The 21499-nt window shown below is 42.8% G+C and overlaps 1 protein-coding gene across 2 annotated transcripts in view; it reads left to right on the top strand.

The window, feature by feature from the left end:
* LOC126162940 (leukocyte elastase inhibitor-like) overlaps positions 1 to 21499 on the top strand; it is a 210621-nt gene that overhangs the window by 63111 nt on the left and 126011 nt on the right. For both annotated transcript variants that reach the window (XM_049919772.1, XM_049919771.1), the window contains exon 2: positions 20111 to 20199. In XM_049919772.1, the coding sequence (XP_049775729.1) occupies positions 20122 to 20199 (78 nt within the window). In that variant the 5' untranslated portion in view covers positions 20111 to 20121. The remainder of the gene's footprint in view (positions 1 to 20110; positions 20200 to 21499) is intronic.

Genomic DNA, 21499 nt, shown 5'->3' with positions numbered 1-21499 from the left:
GCCAGAAATTGCAAAGCGAAGTTGACGCTTGAAATAAACGAAACACGCTGGTGTAGCACATACTGGGATCCAAGCGCGAACCTCACATTGCTCGTAATCAAGATGTGATTGATGTACTACGATGGAACAAACACTGTAATTATTGTTATTTACCCGGTTATCATGCGGACTGGAAATGCTACAGATATCTCACACAATGAACAATTTGGAAAGGGTTAACTCGTCCATGCATTATTGATCTTTGCTACTACTAGACTGATACACGGAAACGAAATATCGAGTATCGTCGACCAGGGTGAACATAATTAATGGCTGACAAAGGATCTAAGCCGGCAGGAGTGGCCGAGCGGTTCTAGGCCCTTCAGTCTGGGACCGGGCGACCGCTACCGTCGCAGGTTCGAATTCTGCCTCGGGCATGGATGTGTGTGATGTCCTTAGATTAGTTAGGTTTAAGTAGTTCTAAGTTCTAGGGGACTGATGACCTCAGATGTTAAGGCCCATAATGCTCAGAGCCATTATTTTTTTTTTTTAGTCAGCCAGTATTTGAGAAAGAGGGCACTTAGAGACTTGCAATAAACTTAACATAAAATTTCAACCCTTGGGAAACTTTTTCTGGTTGATGGCTCCCACAAAATGATAAATGCACTCTGTTCATGAAGTAAAACTCTCGCATGAAGAATGACTTTTTAATTTATTACTTCTTTACTACTACAAAATTTGCAGACAGTATTTACATATAATGTACCAGAGAAATTACGTCATTGTAGGACACTTAGCGTAGTAGATACGACGTCATAAACACTTATGTACTAGATACGTAGAAAACTGCCACATCACGCAAGACGTTTAAATTTATTACTTCGTTGCTACTATCTCTATTTTCAGAAATTTTCGCAGGCAGTATCCACTGGATGTGCCTCCAAAAATATATCATTGTATGACATACAGTTCAGGAGTTACGACGTTAAATACAGAGATGCGTGAAAAACTGCCGCATCATGCATGACGTTTTGATTTATTACTTCCTCACTACTAATTCTATTCACAACCAATATTGCAGACAGTGCCCACATATAACACTGGATGTAGCTGCAAAATTATATCATTGTACAGCTCATAGTTCAGGAAATACGATGTCATAAACATAGAATTGCTTGAAATTGCAACTGCAGGGTGTAATTAACTAAACATACAGGTGAAGTATGTGTAAAAACACGTGTAAAAAAAATTGTTCAAATGGATCGGAGCACTATGGGACTTCAAAGCCACGGATAAAAAGGTCATCCTAAACCCCTGGAACGATTTCAGTCAAAAGTGGACACATATTAGTTCCAAATTGAAAAGAGATACGGTCGTGATAAGAACCATCAGCCACCTATTGGGGTGAGTGTGATAACGTTGAGAGAGAAGGGGGCAGGAGGAAATGGACGGACAGCGAGGGGGAAGGAGAATATGGGCACAGATGGGAGGAGAAGGAGACAGACAGAGATAGGGGAGGAGAAATGGACAGAGAGAGCAGAGAGGAGGTGAAGCAAAGAAGGAGATATGGAGAGAGACAGGGGAGGAAGAGATAGGCAGAGAGAGGGGGAGGAGATGGCAGAGGAGGAGGAGGAGGAGGGAATGGACAGAGAAAGGGAAGAAGCGGAGATGGACAGAGAGAGGGGAGGATGTTACCTGGGAAGGGGGAGGATGATATGGACAGAGAGAGGCGGAGCAGAAGATGGACAGAGAAGGGGGAAGGAGGAGCCATGGCCTGTATACAGTGTTATCTAATACAGAGACCAGGAAAACAGATACATTAGTCGGTTAAGCAACTAAATCAGTATACTACAAAAAGCTACTAGCACACAACTATTTAGCATAAATGTGATGTCTTAGGTAAACACGAAGGCCTACACAAACCTTGTACTTTTGCATTGTAAGTGACCCAGGGTATTGTATTAGTTCTATAAGAGATTGATAGTTTTTCAAAAGTCTTAAAGCTGACTTTTGAATGTCACCGATATGTATTTTAAGTCACCGTTTTAGATTTGTGTTGGACAGTAATGTGACTATTCCAGTCACATTGTTGACATGTGCCGGCCGTTGTAGCAGAGCGGTTCTAGGCGCTTCAGTCGGGAACCGCGGAGCTGCTACGGTCGCAGGTTCGAATCCTGCCTGGGGCATGGATGTGTGTGCTTGTCCTTAGGTTAGATAGGTTTAAGTAGTTCTAAATCTAGGGGACTGATGACCTCAGATGTTAAGTCCCTTAGTGCTCAGAGCCATTTGAACAATTTTTTTGTTGACATGCAAACAAATGTAATTACTATATTACTGACAAAATTAGCAAAATAACCCATGGAAATCCTTAAAGTATTTATGTAGCTAATGTCCAAAATCCTGGTAGGAACACCAACACTTAATTAGCTTCTAGATAATTAGTACAAGGTGTACAACTTTTCTTTCACCGTTTTTCCCCAACATTTGAGGCTTTAATGAAACAAATTGGTTACACGTGTATCATTCAGAGTATTTTCCATCGCTGGCCATTACTTTCTCCCATTTTTCGGGCAATGTACGAACCCCGAGTCGAAAAAATTGTTCCATCTTTTGAAGCGATCCACGAATCGATCCAATTTATGACTTCTTCATCAGATCGGAAGTTCTAGTCAGCCAGACCATGCGCCATTGACGTAAACAGGTGATAATCAGAGGAAGCAATGTCTGCAGAATACGGCGGGTGTGGTAAGACTTCCCATTTTAACGTTTCTAAGTACGTTTTGACCTGTTTTGCAACATGGGGTCGAGCGTTGTCGTGCTGAAAAATTCCTTTATCGTGCCTCTCGATGTATGGCGGCAGTTTGCCTTTTAATGCTCTGTTCAAACGCATTAATTGAGTTCGATAACGAGCACCTGTGATTGTTTCACTTGGTTTTAATACCTCATAGTACACGACGCCGAGGTGGTCCCACCAAATGCAGAGCATGATCTTGGAGTCGTGAATATTCGGTTTGGCCGTCGACGTGGAAGCATGGCCGGGATATCCCCATGATTTTTTGTGTTTAGGGTTGTTGTGTACATAGTTCCGCGTAGTGAGCACGTACGCAACTTTCCCACTAGAGCGCGCCCCACTAAGCACAACAGCGCAGGCGCAGCGCTCGTCCGTCTCCGCACTACGAGATAGCGCTGCCTTAGAGACGGACGAAATTCTGCTTCCGCCGATCCGCGTATTCATATGTAACACAGCCAATGAGATTGCTGCTAACGTAGAACCTTTTCTCCTCGCGGATCACACTCGCGCAGTGATACCTGAATGCGCGAGGTATTATAACGAGTCTACAGACCTCCGATTAGTCAGTCTGCATTAGTCTGTACCAGTCTCTAGTCAAGTTTCAGTCTGCGCCTAATAAATTATCATATTCCTTTACATAGCCATGAAGAGAAATGTATAGACACTTTGTCAAGTATCATAGGTATGTGAGAATAAGATTAACGTACCAAGACCAAAGGAACTTCAGATTGTCAATTGTAAACAGCATCCAAAATCAAGTTATGTAGTGTCTATGCTTTTTATTATTTTAATAAATATGTGTGAAAATTAATCAAGTTCTGTTTAAAGTTGGTCACCGTCAATCTGCTACTCTAAGCGTGCAAGTGGCATTTCTATCGTCTGACCTAACGGCAGAAGATAAACACGCCACGATAAGACCACGAGACATAATGCTGAGACTCGCCTACTTCGTTAGAGCGACAAGTCAAATAATCTGATGGTGTGTGTACCGAAGGTCTTACAGTACGTACACCACAAGGGTTATCGTAATGAACCCATTTTTCGTCCCCGGTCACAATGCGATGCAGAAATCCCTTCCGTTTTTGCCTCTGAAGCAACTGTTCAGAAACAGACAAACGACGTTCAACGTCTCTTGGTTTCAGCTCACACGGGACCCAAGTTCCTTCTTTCTGAATCATGCCTACAGCCTTGAGACGTTTTGAAATGGCTTGCTGTGTCACTCCCACTAACCGTGCTAATTCTTCTTGAGTTTGACGCGAGTCTTCACTCAGCAATGTCTCCAATTCTGCATCTTCGAAAACATTATCTCTTCCATCGCTATGGCGGTCTACGAAGTTCAAATCGCCGTTTTTGAAGCGTTGAAACCACTCACGACACGTTATTTCACTAATAGCGTCCTTACCAGACGTACTTGAGTGCATTCGATAAGACTCAGCCGCTGTTTTATTCATATTGAGACAAAACAGTAACACCTTCCTCAAATGACGAGAATTAGGCTCATAAACTGACATTTTCAATCAAGAACAGCTTTATGATGCAGGCAAAAATCGTCTAATGTTTGAATGAGGTTATGTTGACCGAGGTCCAAGCCTGACGTCTTCGATCTGTTTATTTCGACCGCTACTTACCGTTGTCGCCACCTATCGGCAAACGGCGGAAGCAAAGCTGTACACCTTGTACCTTATGTAGGGTATTGTTTATTTAGCTATTTTTTCAGTATCGTCATCAAGAAGTTGAAACTCTTATTATAAGATAAAGTTCTGACGAAAACCAGTTTTCCGTACTATTCAATAAATTTGAGATGTAAAATTCCTGTTGGATATTATGGAAATTACGTATTTAACAGTGTGAAACTTTAGTAGCCATTTTTGCAAAGCTATATAAGCAGTGTGCCTGAGGCCATTTTTAAGTGAGTGTTCCGAGATTTCGTGCGTGAAACCCCTGTCTGTCAGAACCATAATATTGTAATGGTGTAACGATGTGTTTTTGTGTATAAGAATATGGACAGTGAAGTAGGACAATTAACAATGATTACTGATCAACTACAATAAAAAAGTGCCGCACGTGTTGTTCATCTGAGACTGTTTTTGGCTCGTTAGATTATATTACACAGTGACTATTATCGTATAGTTTGAAGGTGTATTATGTGGTTACCGGTTAAATGAGACTTAGCTATGTAGTTAAGACATGGGCTGGACGTAACTAATGCACTGGGTGGGGGTCTGACGTTTATGGAGGTAAAACCTGTGAAGCGAAATTTTGGTCGGACACATCATTGGATGTAGGTACTGTTGTACCCACCCATATTTACAATCCGATTTTTTGCTTGATCGCTGCCGCCGATGAACTACAAGCTGATTTGCGACCAGGTATGTCACAGAGGGAAAGGAGATTTGTGGCAAAATCAGACCAAAGGGAGGGACCGGTTTATACCACTCAATAAAGGAGTTGTCAGTTTGGTAATGGAGGGAATTGGGGCGAGGGAGGGGGGGGGGATGGTGGTAAATATTGTAGAGGGAGACCAACGTTCGAGTGCAGCTAGCATGTACAAATTAATGTAGGTTGCACTGTTCATGCACAGATTAAAAGAACTGAATAGCGGTCTTCTGATTGAAGACCACACAACAGTAATGTTGTATCGGTATTTTATGGTACAATGACGTAGTTTGTTTACCAGATAATGTATCTGGTTTCCTTCTCTCTGTCTTAAATAGCACTGAAAATCAGCTTGGTAAATAAAGTATAAATAATCATTAATGCGGAGTACACAGATTACAAGATTGTCATATCCAGTTGATAGGCCGATTTGAAATGTAATAGTCTGCTTGTAATTGCCTTGCAGGTATGTTTGGACATGGGGGGGAAAAAGTGAGACAGTAGTTGACATTTCTCAGTATATGACTGTGCTGTCGTCGGTCACGCACTACGCGGTGCGTCGGTAACACTTCCTTTTGCTTCAGTTTTTGTTTTAACTAACCCATAAATAGCGCGATAGGAGGAGAAAGCGTACAAGATGCCTTTTCCATTCATATCAGACAGTACTGGCTACACTTCTGTAGCTGGTTTATAAGTAAAACTTCTCTTTCGCTCGTATCGTCACCTGTGGTCTCGGAGTAGCACCAAAGTCTTGTATAGTACAGGTCGCTGTTTCGAGTCTTGCCTTGGAAATGGGAGTTCGTTTTAATTGTGCCGATAATCAGTTTACATTATAATAACTAGATGCTGAAATTTATGCGTACCTTTTCTGGAAATCTGTTCGTGAAAGTATATGATGCATACGTACAACCTTTCCAGCACGATCGATCTACCTCTGATTGTGTAAGAGATGTTGCATAGTACAATGACTTCAACCAAACAGCGACAGAATGCTTCTCCTGTCGAGAAATCACCGTAATTCTCTCGAACGGATTTATTTTAGTGGAATGTGGATGAAGATGAAATCCATGGCAACAAACCACAAAAGAATAACAGATACAGTGCTTTGAGGCCTTCGACATTTACGATGCGATTGTAAGTATGTCGCTTCGTTTCTCTACGAGTGCTGTAGACGGCGCACGAGCGATGGCACATAGCACCTCCCAGGTAGCGATGAAGTGGGGATTTTTCCGCACGACCACCTTAGTAGTGTACCGTGAATATCAGGAATCCGGTAAAATATCAAATCTCTGACATCGCTACGGCCGGAAAAAAGAACCTGCAGGAACGGGACCAACGATGACTGAAGAGAATCGTTCAACGTGACAGAAGTTCATCCCTTCAGCAAATTGCTGCAGATTTCAATGCTGGGCCATCAACAAGTGTTAGCGTGTGAACCATTCAACGAAACATCATCGATATGGGCTTCGGAGCCGAAGACCCACTCGTATACCCTCGATGACTACACGACACAGAGTTTTACGCCTCGCCTGGGCCCGTCTACACCGACATTGGGCTGTTGATGACTGGAAACATGCTGCCTGGTCGGACGAATCTGTTTCAGATTGTATCGAGCTGATGGACATGTACAGTTATGGAGGCATTCTCGTGAATCCATGGACCCTGCATGTCAACAGGGGACTGTTCAAGCTGGTGGAGGCTCTGTAATGGTGTGGGGCGTGTGCAATTGGAGTGATATGGCACCCCCGTTATGTCTAGACACGACTATGCGAGGTGACACGTACATAAGCACCCTGTCTCATCACCTGCATTTATTCACGTCCATTGTGCTTCCGGCGGAACTGGACAATTCCAGCAGAACAATGCGACACCCTAAACATCCAGAATTGCTACAGAGTGGCTCCAGAACACTCTCCAGAGTTTACACACTTCCGCTGCCCACGAGACTCACCAGACATGAACATTATTGAGCATATCTGTGATGCCTTGCCACGTGCTGTTGAGAAGAGATCTCCGCCCCCCTCGTACTCATACGGATTTATGGACAGCGCTGCGCCGGCCGGAGTGGCCGTGCGGCTCTAGGCGCTACAGTCTGGAGCCGAGCGATCGCTACGGTCGCAGGTTCGAATCCTGCCTCGGGCATGGATGTGTGTGATGTCCTTAGGTTAGTTAGGTTTAAGTAATTCTAAGTTCTAGGGGACTGATGACCTCAGAAGTTAAGTCGCATAGTGCTCAGAGCCATTTGAACCATTTTTTTTTTTTTTTTGACAGCGCTGCAGGATTCATGGTGTCAATCTTCTCCAGAACTACTCCAGACATTAATCGAGTCCATGCCAGGTCGTGTTGCGGCACTTCTGCGTGCTCATGGGGGCCCTTCGCGATATTAGATAGGTGTACCAGACTATTTGGCTCTTAGTGCATTTTCCCAGTTGTGATTATGTTCAATATATTCCATATTCGCATATGTTATTATTAATACGGTATAACAAGATAAATTTTGAGTAATTAATTATAAAGGTTCACCACTAGCATTACACAGGGCAAGTTGATTGAATGGTGACCACAAAATTTATGGGTATACAAATAATATTTTCAACCATGATAGAGAAAATGTCAAATTAGGGTGACATAGACAAAATACACAACTGGAATGGAACTGGGAGTCAGAGTTGAATATCATTGGAAGTATCTCTCAGCTGTCTAATTGCAAAAATTGTTTTATTTGGGTACCAGTTTCGGCGATTTACTTCGCCACCTTTAGGCCCTGCGTACAGACAACGATGGTAGCAGTACGAAATACACAAACAAAAAAGGGGGTGGTGCAAGTCTTATATACAGTGGCAGTATGTAATAACATAACAATACCAACTAGTACAGTAAATTACATAAAGTTACAGATGAATTAAGCAATAAAATAAGAGAGCAGTTGCACTCTGTATTAACATAAACCAATGAGCAAAGTATACAGGGTGGTCCATTGATAGTGACCGGGCCAAATATCTCACGAAATAAGCATCAAACGAAAGAACTACGAAGAACGAAACTCGTCTAGCTGGAAGGGGGAAACCAGATGGCGCTATGGTTGGCCCGCTAGATGGCGCTGCCATAGGTCAAACGGATATCAACTGCGTTTTTTTAAAATAGGAATCCCCATTTTTATTACATATTCGTGTAGTACGTAAGGAAATATGAATGTTTTAGTTGGACCACTTTTTTCGCTTTGTGATAGATGGCACTGTAATAGTCACAAACGTATAAGTACGTGATATCACGGAACATTCCGCCAGTGCGGACGGTATTTGCTTCGTGATACATTACCCGTGTTAAAAAGGACCGTTCACCAATTGCGGAAAAGGTCGATATCGTGTTGATGTATGGCTATTGTGATCAAAATGCCCAACGGGCGTGTGCTATGTATGCTGCTCGGTATCCTGGACGACATCTTCCAAGTGTCCGGACCGTTCGCCGGATAGTTAGGTAATTTAAGGAAACAGGAAGTGTTCAGCCACATGTGAAACGTCAACCACGACCTGCAACAAATGATGAGGCCCAAGTAGGTGTTTTAGCTACTGTCGCGGCTAATTCGCACATCAGTAGCAGACAAATTGCGCGAGAATCGGGAATCTCAAAAACGTCGGTGTTGAGAATGCTACATCAACATCGATTGCACCCGTAACATATTTCTATGCCCCAGGAATTGCATGACGACAACTTTGAACGTCGTGTACAGTTCTGCCACTGGGCGCAAAAGAAATTACGGGACGATGACAGATTTTTTGCACGCGTTCTATTTAGCGACGTAGCGTCATTCACCAACAGTTGTAACGTAAACCGGCAAAATATGCACTAATGGGCAACGGAAAGTCCTCGATGGCTGCGACAAGTGGAACATCAGCGACCTTGGCGGGTTAATGTATGGTGCGGCATTATGGGAGGAAGGATAATTGGCCCCCATTTTATCGATGGCAATCTAAATGGAGCAGTGTATGCTGATTTCCTACGTAATGTTCTGCCGATGTTACTACAAGACGTTTCACTGCATGACAGAATGGCGATGTACTTCCAACATGATGGATGTCCGGCACGTAGCTCGCGTGCGGTTGAAGCGGTATTGAGTAGCATATTTCATGACAGGTGGACTGGTCATCGAAGCACCATACTACCATGGCCCGCACGTTCACCGGATCTGACGTCTCCGGATTTCTTTCTTCGGGGAAAGTTGAAGGATATTTGGTATCGGTACCCACCGACAACGCCTGACAACATGCGTGAGCGCATTGTCAATGCATGTGCGAACATTACGGAAGGCGAACTACTCGCTGTTGAGAGGAATGTCGTTACACGTATGGCAAATGCATTGAGCTTAACGGAGATCATTTTGAGCATTTATTGCATTAATGTGGTATTTCCAGGTAATCACGCTGTAACAGCATGCGTTCTCAGAAATAATAAGTTCACAAAGGTACATGTATCTCATTGGAACAACCGAAATAAAATGTTCAAACGTATCTACGTTCTGTGTTTTAATTTAAAAAATCTACTTGTTACCAACTGTTCGTCTAAAATTGTGAGCCATATGTTTGTGACTATTACAGTGCCATCTATCACAAAGCGAAAAAAGTGGTCCAACTAAAACATTCGTAGTTCTTTACGTACTACACGAATATGTAATAAAAATGGGGGTTCCTATTAAAAAAAAAGCGCAGTTGATATCCGTTTGACCTACGACAGCGCCATCTAGCGGGCCAACCATAGCGCCATCTGGATTCCCCCTTCAAGCTCGACGAGTTTCGTTCTTTGTAGTTTTTTCGTTTGACGCTTATTTCGTGAGATATTTGGCCCAGTCACGAACAATGAACCACCCTGTATACATCATCATCATTTAAGACTGATTATGCCTTTCAGCGTTCAGTCTGGAGCATAGCCCCCCTTATACAGTTCCTCCATGATCCCCTATTCAGTGCTAACATTGGTGCCTCTCCTGATGTTAAACCTATTACTTCAAAATCATTCTTAACCGAATCCAGGTACCTTCTCCTCGGTCTGCCCCGACTCCTCCTACCCTCTACTGCTGAATCCATGAGTCTCTTGGATAACCTTGCTTCTCCCATGCGTGTAACATGACCCCACCATCTAAGCCTGTTCGCCCTGACTGCTACATCTATAGAGTTCATTCCCAGTTTTTCTTTGATTTCCTCATTGTGGACACCCTCCTGCCATTGTTCCCATCTACTAGTACCTGCAATCATCCTAGCTACTTTCATATCCGTAACCTCAGCCTTGTTGATAAGGTAACCTGAATCCACCCAGCTTTCGCTCCCATACAACAAAGTTGGTCGAAAGATTGAACGGTGCACAGATAACTTAGTCTTGGTACTGACTTCCTTCTTGCAGAAGAGAGTAGATCGTAGCTGAGCGCTCACTGCATTAGCTTTGCTACATCTCGCTTCCAGTTCTTTCACTATGTTGCCATCCTGTGAGAATATGCATCATAAGTACTTGAAACCGTCCACCTGTTCTAACTTTGTTCCTCCTATTTGGCACTCAATCCGTTTATATTTCTTTCCCACTGTATACATCATATAATCGTAAAAAAGGAACCTACTAGACAGAGGCCAATACTTCGTGTTATGCATAGATAATGCTAATGCAATACTTGTGAAGTAACTGGAGTAAAACAATATAGTTGAGATTGTCGTTCATCACAGTTCAGTCTTCTCGTGGCCGCATAATCGTCGCGGAAGGTGGCGGCGCCCGCCCGACTTAGCCGTGCGGTCTAACGCGCTGCTTTCCGAGCGGGAAGGCGTGCCGGTCCCCGACACGAATCCGCCTTCGGATTAGTGTCGAGGTCTGGTGTACCGACCAGCCTGTGGATGGCTTTTAAGGCGGTTTTCCATCTGCCTCGGCAAATGCGGGCTGGTTCCCCTTATTCCGCCTCAGTTACACTATGTCGGCGATTGCTGCCCAAACACTATCTCCACGTACGTGTACACCATAATTACTCTACCACGTAGACATTTAAGGTTACACTCGTCAGGTATGAGGCGTTCCCGGGGGGAGGGGAGGTGGTGTCCACTGGGGGCCGAACCGCACAATAACCCTGGGTTCGGTGTGGGGCGGCGGTGGGATGGATGGATTGCTGTGGCCTGTTGTGGGGTTGTGAACCACATAAAGCTACGGCGGGACGAAGCCTCTCTGTCGTTTCTAGGTCCCCAGTTTAATACACACACAATACACAAGGTGGTGGCGCCGACCGTGAGAGCTGCTAATGGAGAATGCGGCTGGCTAGCGGATTGATTGCGTGAAGCCGAAAACATCTTGTCGATACCGAAGCGGGTGAATAATCTTAAAATCACGAAAAGGTTAAAGTATGACTCCAGAATGGCTTGGCAGAAGGCCAAAGTCTAACCATGTTCACTTAATTGGATACCAACTTGACTGCACTGACTCTGGCACATAAGACCTTCCTCGTCACCTTGGAACACCAATTACAAAAACCCCACTTTGACCAATCAGCGAAAGGGCTTAAGTGAACCACCAGTCCCAGACCTGGAAGTTGGTTCCCTGTTTCCTATCATACAATTTAATATTCATCAGCCAATGAAAACCGTAGCTTCACTAGCCATCAGGGACTGAGCGAAGATTCCCACATCCGGTTCTCCACGATGGAAAATTCTGAAAATGTTAGGAAGGATTCTAGCCTCGCTTCCACGGAAGGAGCACTGGGAAACTTTTCGAAATGTGTGGCAGCATTTCTGTTTGAACAAGACAGCGCCACGAGAACAAACATAGTAGGCAGAGTCGCTGTGGACAGTCGTTCGTCGATGGCTTTTAACGAGGGCCGGGTCTCAGCCTGACCGCCCTTGAGGTACCGCATGCTATTGTCTGCCAAGATCGTCCGAGCGCCTTCGGGTCTGTCTCCAATGACCAGAGGTGGCAAACGGATAATCCCCGCGCCTCCGTTCGCCACACAGCTGTCCTCTCGCGACTGGGAAAAACTTCACTGACGTGTCGTTCTGCATTGCGTGGGGAGATTGCTGTTCCACGGTTAGAGGCGACCCCCCGTGCCGATCCACGATGTTGTTGTTGTGATCTTCAGTCCTGAGACTGGTTTGATGCAGCTCTCTCCATGCTACTTTATTCTGTGCAAGCTTCTTTATCTCCCAGTACCTACTGCAGCCTACACCCTTCTGAATCTGCTTAGTGTATTCATTTCTTGGTCTCCCTCTACGATTTTTACCCTCCACGCTGCCCTCCAGTACTAAATTGGTGATCCCTTGATGCCTCAGAGCATATCCTACCAACCGATCCCTTCTTCTAGTCAAGTTGTGCCACAAACTCCTCTTCTCTCCAATTCTATTCAATACTTCCTCATTAGTTATGTGATCTACCCATCTAATCTTCAGCATTCTTCTGTAGCACCACATTTCGAAAGCTTCTATTCTCTTCTTGTCTAAACTATTTATCGTCCATGTTTCACTTCTATACATGGCTACACTCCATACAAATACTTTCAGAAACGACTTCCTGACACTTAAATCAATACTCGATGTTAACAAATTTCTCTTCTTCAGAAACGCTTTAATTGCCATTGCCAGTCTACATTTTATATCCTCTCTACTTCCACAATCATCAGTTATTTTTCTCCCCAAATAGCAAAACTCCTTTACTACTTTAAGTGTCTCATTTCCTAATCTAATTCCCTCAGCATCACCCGATTTAATTCGACTACATTCCATTATCCTCGTTTTGCTTTTGTTGATGTTCATCTTATACCTTCCTTTCAAGACACTGTCCATTCCGTTCAACTGCTCTTGCAAGTCCTTTGCTGTCTCTGACAGAATTACAATATCGTTGGCGAACCTCAAAGTTCTTATTTCTTCTCCATGGACTTTAATGCCTACTCCGAACTTTTCTTTCGTTTCCTTTACTGCTTGCTCAATATACAGATTGAATAACATCGGGGACAGGCTACAACCCTGTCTCACTCCCTTCCCAACCACTGCTTCCCTTTCATGTCCCTCGACTCTTATAACTGCCATCTGGTTTCTGTACAAATTGTAAATAGCCTTTCGCTCCCTGTATTTTACCCCTGCCACCTTCAGAATTTGAAGGAGAGTATTCCAGTCAACATTGTCAAAAGCTTTCTCTAAGTCTACAAATGCTAGAAACGTAGGTTTGCCTTTTCTTAATCTTTCTTCTAAGATATGTTGTAAGGTCAGTATTGCCTCACGTGTTCCAACATTTCTACGGAATCCAAACTGATCTTCTCCGATGTCGGCTTCTACCAGTTTTTCCATTCGTCTGTAAAGAATTCGCGTTAGTATTTTGCAGCTGTGACTTATTAAACTGATAATTCGGTAATTTTCACATCTGTCACCACCTGCTTTGTTTGAGATTGGAATTGTTATATTCTTCACGATGTGAACAGAGAAATCTGAATGTCACCAGAAGCGAGCTTGATATTAAAATCCTGTATGATAACATATCTACAGTACTAGCAACTATAGTCTAATCCCACTCACAGTTACATGCGTGCAGTTGCGAATAAAGCAGGTAAACACAGAACGATTCGGAAAACAAAAGGAAGAAATGAAAGTTTAATATGCTAATCGAGTATGCAAAGGAGGATACTATGTGAACTAAGGCGTGGAGCAGACCGCCACATCGACAAGTCTTCTCAACGTGTAAGAGAGAAAAAGTAGACTGCTGAACACGAAACTTTCAATTATATTCGGAGACCACAACCTGCACACTCAGTGAGCCTCGTAATCTCTGATTACCGGAGGTTGAAAATACCGCTTCAGCTGTAAGGTTCTTTTATTATCACACGACCGGTTTCGGGCTCTTATAAGCCCATCTTCAGGTGTCGTAACTTGCTGCTGTGACCCCAGAGCGCCGCGGTGGACGTGTAGTAGGCGCGGTGTGATACCTGAGCTCTGATTAATTTTCTTGTTAATCAAACAGTGTTAAATTCAGTATCGGTTACTCTGATCTAAAAAAAAGTCCAAACAGACTCTGAAGTCCCAACGGTACCGACCGGCCGCCGTGTCATCCTCAGCCCATAGGCGCCACCGGATGCGAATGAGCATATGGTCAGCACATCGCTATCCCGGCCATCGTCGTCAGTTTTCGTGACCGTACCGCTACTTCTCAATCAAGTAACTCCTCAGTTGGCCTCAACAAGGAGTGAGTGCACCCCGCTTGGCAACAGCACCCGGTAGACCCGGACGCTGGCCGTTCAAGTGCTAGCTAAGCCTGACAGCGCTTACATTCGGTGATCTGGCGGGAACCGGTGTTACCACTGCGGCAAGGCCGTTGGTGTTGCTCTGATCTCGCGCAACTAGAAGCATTACATCAGCCATATGTGAATACAATGCTAAGAGTTACGTTACCAATTTATTAAAAAATCTTCCTTAGCTCGCTGACAGTTTCTGCAAGTTCTGTGCTGCGCGAATGATTATTGTCGAGCGAGGTGGCTCTGTGGTTAGCACAGTGTAACGACGGTTCACATCCTCTTTCGGCCTTCGTAATTTAAGTTTTCCGTGATATCCCTAAACCGCTTAACGGGGGTAGGACGTCAAACGGGCCGACCTGGAGCAGGAGAGGCACCACAGGACATTTTATTTTCTACTGTCTATACTTTTACAAATAAATTCATAAAACTTTGTCAGCATGACCAGGAAGGATTCGGGATTCACACTCATAGCAGTGGAAGTTCAAAAAACATAACAAAATAATTTTTTTTACATGTGTAATTTCATCATTTTTTCGCTTACTATTGGCTGCATTTGCTGCTATAGGTACATTTTTCTTCACAAGTAAGAGAGATTCTTTGATGAATTTTGCACAGCATACAAACCATACTTACAGGTGTATCAAACACTAGAATTTTCCAAATCTATTAAAAACTGTGGTAAAAATTGAGATAATTAACTACAAAATTAGATTTTTTTCTAAACATAAAGTGTAAAACGTAAAAGGTCATTCATTTTTTCATAAATTAAATAGATTCTAGAGTTTCAGACACCTGTAAGTATGGTTTCTATGCTGTGCAAAATTCATCGAATAGTCTCTCTTACTTATGAAGAAAAGTGTACCTATAGCAACAAATGCAGCCAATAGTAAGTGAAAAAATGATGAAATTTCACGTGTAAAAAATTTTTTTTGTTATGTTTTTGATCTTCCGCTGCTACGAGTGTGAATCCCGAAACCTTCCTGGTCATGCTGACAAAGTTTTATGAATTTACTTGTAAAAGTATAGACAGCGGAAATTAAAATGTCCTGTGGTGCCTCTCCTGCTCCAAGTCGGCCCGTTTGACTTCCTACCCCCTTAAGCAAATGACACGATGGTTTCTTTGAAAAGGACACGGCCGATTTTCTTCCTCATCCTTTTCTAACTCGAGCTTGTGATCCGTGTCCAATGACCTCGTCGTCGACGGGAGCTAAATTCTAATCTTTCGTCATCATCATCATCATCTTCTTCTTCTTCCTCTTTTTATTCCGAGTCATTATTGTGTTGACGTCACTGCTCACGCCCCCTCCTTTCCATGAAGGGTTGAAACGTTGAAATACTGCTTGGTGGCTCCTGTCTGGACAAGAAACAGATTCTTAAAAGAATTAATAAAATGATTTTCTGCCACTTGCAGCCCTAATTCCGTCACCCAGAAAATACCTTTACTGCACCGATCTAGCTTTACTACGTAAAGAGGGAAATAATAAAGCTCATGTGCGGCTGATGCACTGTGACCTTTACGCTTTCAGCGTAAAATCACGTTACTTTTTTCTGTTAAGTCCCGACTTATACTCACTATCAGTAGAGTCATGTTATGAGAGTTAAGTCAATTATTATCCGCAAAGTAGTTATAAAATTTTATTGTAATCAAATAAGAAACTTACGAGAACATCATTTTTCCACATAGTCTCCTTGTGTTTCAATGCATTTGGTCCATCGTTGTACAAGCTTCCTGATGCCCTCATAAAAGAAGGTTCTCGGTTGAGCGGCGAGCCAGGAATGCACCGCTTGTTTCAGTGCTTCGTCCGATGCAAATCGACGGCCCCTTAATGCCTGTTTGAGTGGACCAAACAAATGATAGTCAGAAGGGGCAAGATCGGGACTATATAGAGGATGACCCAGTACTTCAAATTTGAGTTTCTGGAGCGTTTCAACAGTGTGGGTAGCAGTATGCGAACGGGCATTGTCGTGCAACGACACCTTTTGATAGCAATCCTCGGTGTTTGCTTCGAACTCAAGGCTTTAGCCTGCCAATAAGCATCTCATTATAACTTACACTGTTTATTCTTCTGTCCCTTTCCCCATAATGTTCCAGTGCTCGATTCCCGGCGGGGTCAGTGATTTTCTCTGCCTCATGATGACTGGGTGTTGTGTGCTGTCCTTAGGTTAGTTAGGTTTAAGTAGTTCTAAGTTCTAGGGGACTGATGACCATAGATGTTAAGTCCCATAGTGCTCAGAGCCATTTGAACCATTTTGTTCCAGTGCTGGACCTTGTGCGTCCCAAAAAAACCGTAAGCATCAGTTTTCCTGCAGACGGTTGGGTCTTGAACTTTTTCTTGCACGGTGAATTTGGATGTTTCCGTTCCATACTCTGCCGTTTACTCTCCGGCTCGTAATAATGGATCCATGTTTCGTCACCAGTAATGATACTGTCTAAGAAGTTGTCCCCTTTGTTACCATAGCGATCCAAACGTTTTCTGCCGATGCCCAAGCGCGTTTGTTTATGCAACTGTGTGAGTTGTTTTGGGACCCATCCCGCACAAACTTTATGAAACCTAAGTCTGTTGTGGATGATCTCGTAGGCAGAACCGTGACTTATTTGCAGACGATGTGCCACCTCGTCAATAGTTAATCGTCTGTCTAACGTAAGAGAATCATTTCACGTGAACGAAAAAAGGTCTCTTCATTTGTGGCGGTGAACGGTCGTCCGGCTCCTTCATGCTCCTTCGTGCTTAACACTTGTGCGACCATTTCGAAATTTCTCAATCCATTCGTAGACACTCTGTTGTACCGAAAGTATTCGATGAATTTCGGCCCGTGATACGCCTTCCGACCACAATAAACGGATCACTGAACGTTGCTCTTCTTTGATGCAAATAGACAGTGGAGCAGCCATGATTAACAGCACAGCAGTTTTGACGAAACTAACACAGCAGCGTGTAAATTGCAAAGATATAACAACAAATAAACAAAGCGTGCGTCATCAACGTAAAACGACAGTACTACAAAAATAAACAAAAACATAACTACATTCCGGATAATAATTGACTTACCATCGTAATACTGTCATCGTCTGTTTGTCATGTCTACAGCGAAATTCTCGTCCTGTGCCAGTTGCTGCCGCTGGACAAGTTGATCCCTAAACTTCAGAATCAACGTTTTGCAGATGATAAATAGTCCTAAACCGAACACTTTGAGATTGTGAACTAACAGCCTAAAGTAAATACATAAACTTCTACCTTGCAGTGACCACTCATGTTCATAACAGTTTAAGAAAATGGCAACCGCTAGTCTCGGTGCAAGCATTACAACAATCCACTGACAGAACTGAAATCTGGGTTTAAAAATCATTTGGCCCGATAGAACGATCCAACAGCATTCCACGCGAACAGTTTTTGTCGAGAACCGTGGCCAGCTCTCTGCGGCTTCATCATTCCGGTTTCTCGTAAGTTTCTATTCATGGTTATGAATTTCTTCCAACTAGGACCACGCGTGTTTCGAAACTTCTTTTGAACACATGAACATCAGGTCCTGCTGCACCACGCATTAAATTACGTCTGGAGGTTCCTGTAACAAGTAACGCTCCATTTTTAACAACCAGTTATCAACTGTAAACAATAGTGAACACTGCAGTGCACACTTCAAAGACGTTTGTGTATTGTTTGGAAAGGTAGCGCCGCCAACGGCTATGCGACAGGCAGTTGTTTGTTATGAAATATAACCCGTTTACAGATACGAAAACCAGACGAATTGCTCATATAAGACACGGTATCCCCTGAAACATATATTTCCGACTGTTGGTTTCTTTTTTCCTACTACTTATTTCAGGCTGCTGTACCGTCCGTATTACTTTACACCAAAGGTTTCGGCATCATGTAGAAGTAGTCCGACTGGTTGTCTATGAGCTTTTTCTTACCAGTGTCATTAGTAAATACAGTGATTTTTCCGCTTTGCGAGGTGTCCTGGTTCATTGCCTATCAACATAAGGCGGACAGTGTTTACGTACGGTGAAGTACGTAACTATAGAAAAATCACGAGTTAATTCCACAGGGTTCAATTTTCGACCCACTGCTAGGTCTTATGGACGTGCGTTTTCTTCCACTTAACATATATCAAGGAGAATACTTTTTCTTGCAGACGACGTAAAAGAAGCACGTTGGAGACACCGTAACAAAAAATGGTTAAGTTTTGCGAAGAATTTTCAATTGTGTCACTGCAATCTGTCGAAAAATTGGATTGTATTCGGTTCTGTAGAACAGATGAAATAACAACAACGATCAGTGTAGCACATAGGTGGACGAGTTGTGAAAGTTTTTATGGGAAGAAACATGTTACATAGTTTCCCAAATTTTCAGTCTCTGGTTTCTGAATCGGATAAATGAACATCTTAATACTTTTGCATATTTATACTGTTGATCGCTTTGGCACACGTTTAAGGGTTCGCTTAACTAGAGAGAAATTATCAATTCCATAAAAATCGAGGAGAGAGAATTATATCTGCTGTTTATCCACTTTAAGCAACCATTCGAGAAGTTTCTGGTGAGGTAATGTAGAGGCAGAAGACGAAAAGCAGGAACTGTGTGGAACGTTACGACGAGAGGACGCTGTTAAGCGACTGATAACTCGTTTAGATTTCCCCTTAGTGAGCAGACAAAACTTACAACGTTCAGATAAGCAGTAACTCAGTGTTTTCTGACAATTGTTTCCTGAGCTCTGTCTCCGTTTGGAGTTATGTCCAATATGACAGTACTTATTATTGGTATTGATAAGGGCATGAGTGTCACTAAATGGTAGCGCAGTGTCAGCGAGTAAACTATCTTTACACTACCAATGCTCCTCGTACATAACGTGAAACGACTGACAATGGTATCATGAATCGTTACAGGTCTATTTAAGAATATTTAATATTCATTACACTCACTGCAGATAAATACTTTTATCTATTTAAGGCTTTAATATTCTGCCAGAATTATAGCTAAAATCCCTCTCTGATATTATATTTGATGTGTATGGGGTTCTCTCACATCGGTCTAGTTATATATCAGCGCTCATCTTTACATTCATTGTGACACATGTGTTCCAATATGTCTTATACCACGTATGGAATCTAACTTTTAGAAAAAAGAATTCACAGAAAGACTAAAAAAAGTAATAGCCAAAAACAATTAATTCCTTTGTGAAGTGCAAAACATGGAGTTAATTTACTGGTAGGTAGAGTTAGACTTTTAATCGTAACAGCGATGGAAATAGGAGAGGGGGTGGGGAGATAGAATAACGGGAAGAAATAAGTGGAGTAAAGTACTGAACAGAGAAGAAAAACCGAGAGGAATTTAAGATAAATGCAAGAAAAATTGTGCGCTTGTTTTGCTTTTGCCAGAAGAATATTGTTGCAGTACAAAGATTGTCGTAAACTGCACTTTGTTCGTTAAAATTTGCAAGAACTGACCAGTCTGTATATTACTTATACAATAGCGCAATCGGTACAGGATATATTGGGCAGTGTAGGTCAGAAGCTAAACTACACGTAAAGGATAATGCGAACTAAATTGATTATAGAATTTCTTGAGAATTCATTATGCTAGGGCGACTAGCAGTACTAAACATCAAACAGTACTCAAGTACGCAAAATTGTTTAATGTAAGCAATGTTATTACTCTCAGCTTACTTAATTTTTAAGTTACAGTTATGTTGTTTTAATTGTCATACTTACATCCTCATTTTGTCTGCAGGAACGCGGAAAATGGCCGAAGAAGAAGCTGCTCTCGCACTGAACTCAATAACCCAGGCGAACAATCAGTTCACTTTCGATCTCTACAATGTTGGTATTGTACATAACTCAGACTGCATGATTGATTTCATGTACATATCTTTGTAATTAAAAGTTGTTAACCAGTAGCTCTCTCTCTCTCTCTCTCTCTCTCTCTCCCCGTCCTTCACACACACACACACACACACACACACACACACACACACACACATAATCTTTTGACCACAGACATCACTTAAATACAGAGTGTTTATAAATTAGTTACACAGAAGTGACCTTTAACTGTGAAAAGGGTAAATAACACAGAACCATTTTAAAGAGGACTGAATGCAGTATATTTCACGTTTTATTCCTTCCTAACACTGTTAGTTCCTGACGTTCCCGCCAGGCGGCATGCGTGAATGTGTTATTTCATCAGTCATCATGGAGTCACGTAACGGTGCAGAGTGCGTGCTGTGTTGTTTATGGTTCCATGAATCCAAATCCGCTACTACATTACAGAGACAATTCAGGGCTAAATATCGCAAGCCACCACCTCAGAGACAAACTGTTATCATTTGGTACAATCGTTTCACGAAAGCTGCCTGTGTATCACTTAGGACACCGGGCCAAGGTCGGCCAGCAGTCTCTGACGCAGCAACTGAACAAGTTTGGCAGTCTTAACGTTTATAGTCCTGGTAAATCATTGAGACATGATAGCTAAGAATTGAATATCCCTACTGCTACAGTGTGGAAGGTATTACGGAAACGCTTGTCATTAAAACCATACAAATTGGAACTTGCAAGATTTAAGAGAAAGTGACGAAGGAAAACGGTCTGACTTTTGTGTAGAAATGTTGAACAAACTGCATACATAAGATTCTTTTCAGTGACGAAGCCACCTTCTACATCTGCGATAAAGTGAATCGCATAACACTCGCATTTTGGGTAATCTGAAACAATGCCACGTAATCTAACATGTACGGGACACATTTAAGGTTTGTGCTGTAAGCTGTAACAATATTGACGGTCCTTTCCTTTTACCGAGACAGCTGTAACTGGCGTATCATCCCTTCATATGGTCGGACATTATCTAATACTTCAATTAGAATAGAATAGAATTTATCTTCGAGCAAGATGGCGCCCCGCCACATTGTCATCGTGAAGTTGTCGCGTATTTCCGTAGAAATGTGACGACTTGAATTGAACGTACTGGAATGCTGGCCACCACTCTCACATGATTTAACTCCAACGGACTTCTGTGTTTGGGGTTACATTAAAGACAGAGTGTTTGTTTCTACGCTTCCGGGAAATATCGAGGAGATGCAATAAGGAATAACACAAGCTGCTGCCACCATACATCAAGACTTCC

Source organism: Schistocerca cancellata, chromosome 2, assembly GCF_023864275.1.
Source record: "Schistocerca cancellata isolate TAMUIC-IGC-003103 chromosome 2, iqSchCanc2.1, whole genome shotgun sequence".
Lineage (NCBI taxonomy): Eukaryota > Metazoa > Arthropoda > Insecta > Orthoptera > Acrididae > Schistocerca > Schistocerca cancellata.
The sequence above is the reverse complement of the archived record's forward strand: the minus strand, read 5'-3'. Positions and strand labels throughout refer to the sequence as shown.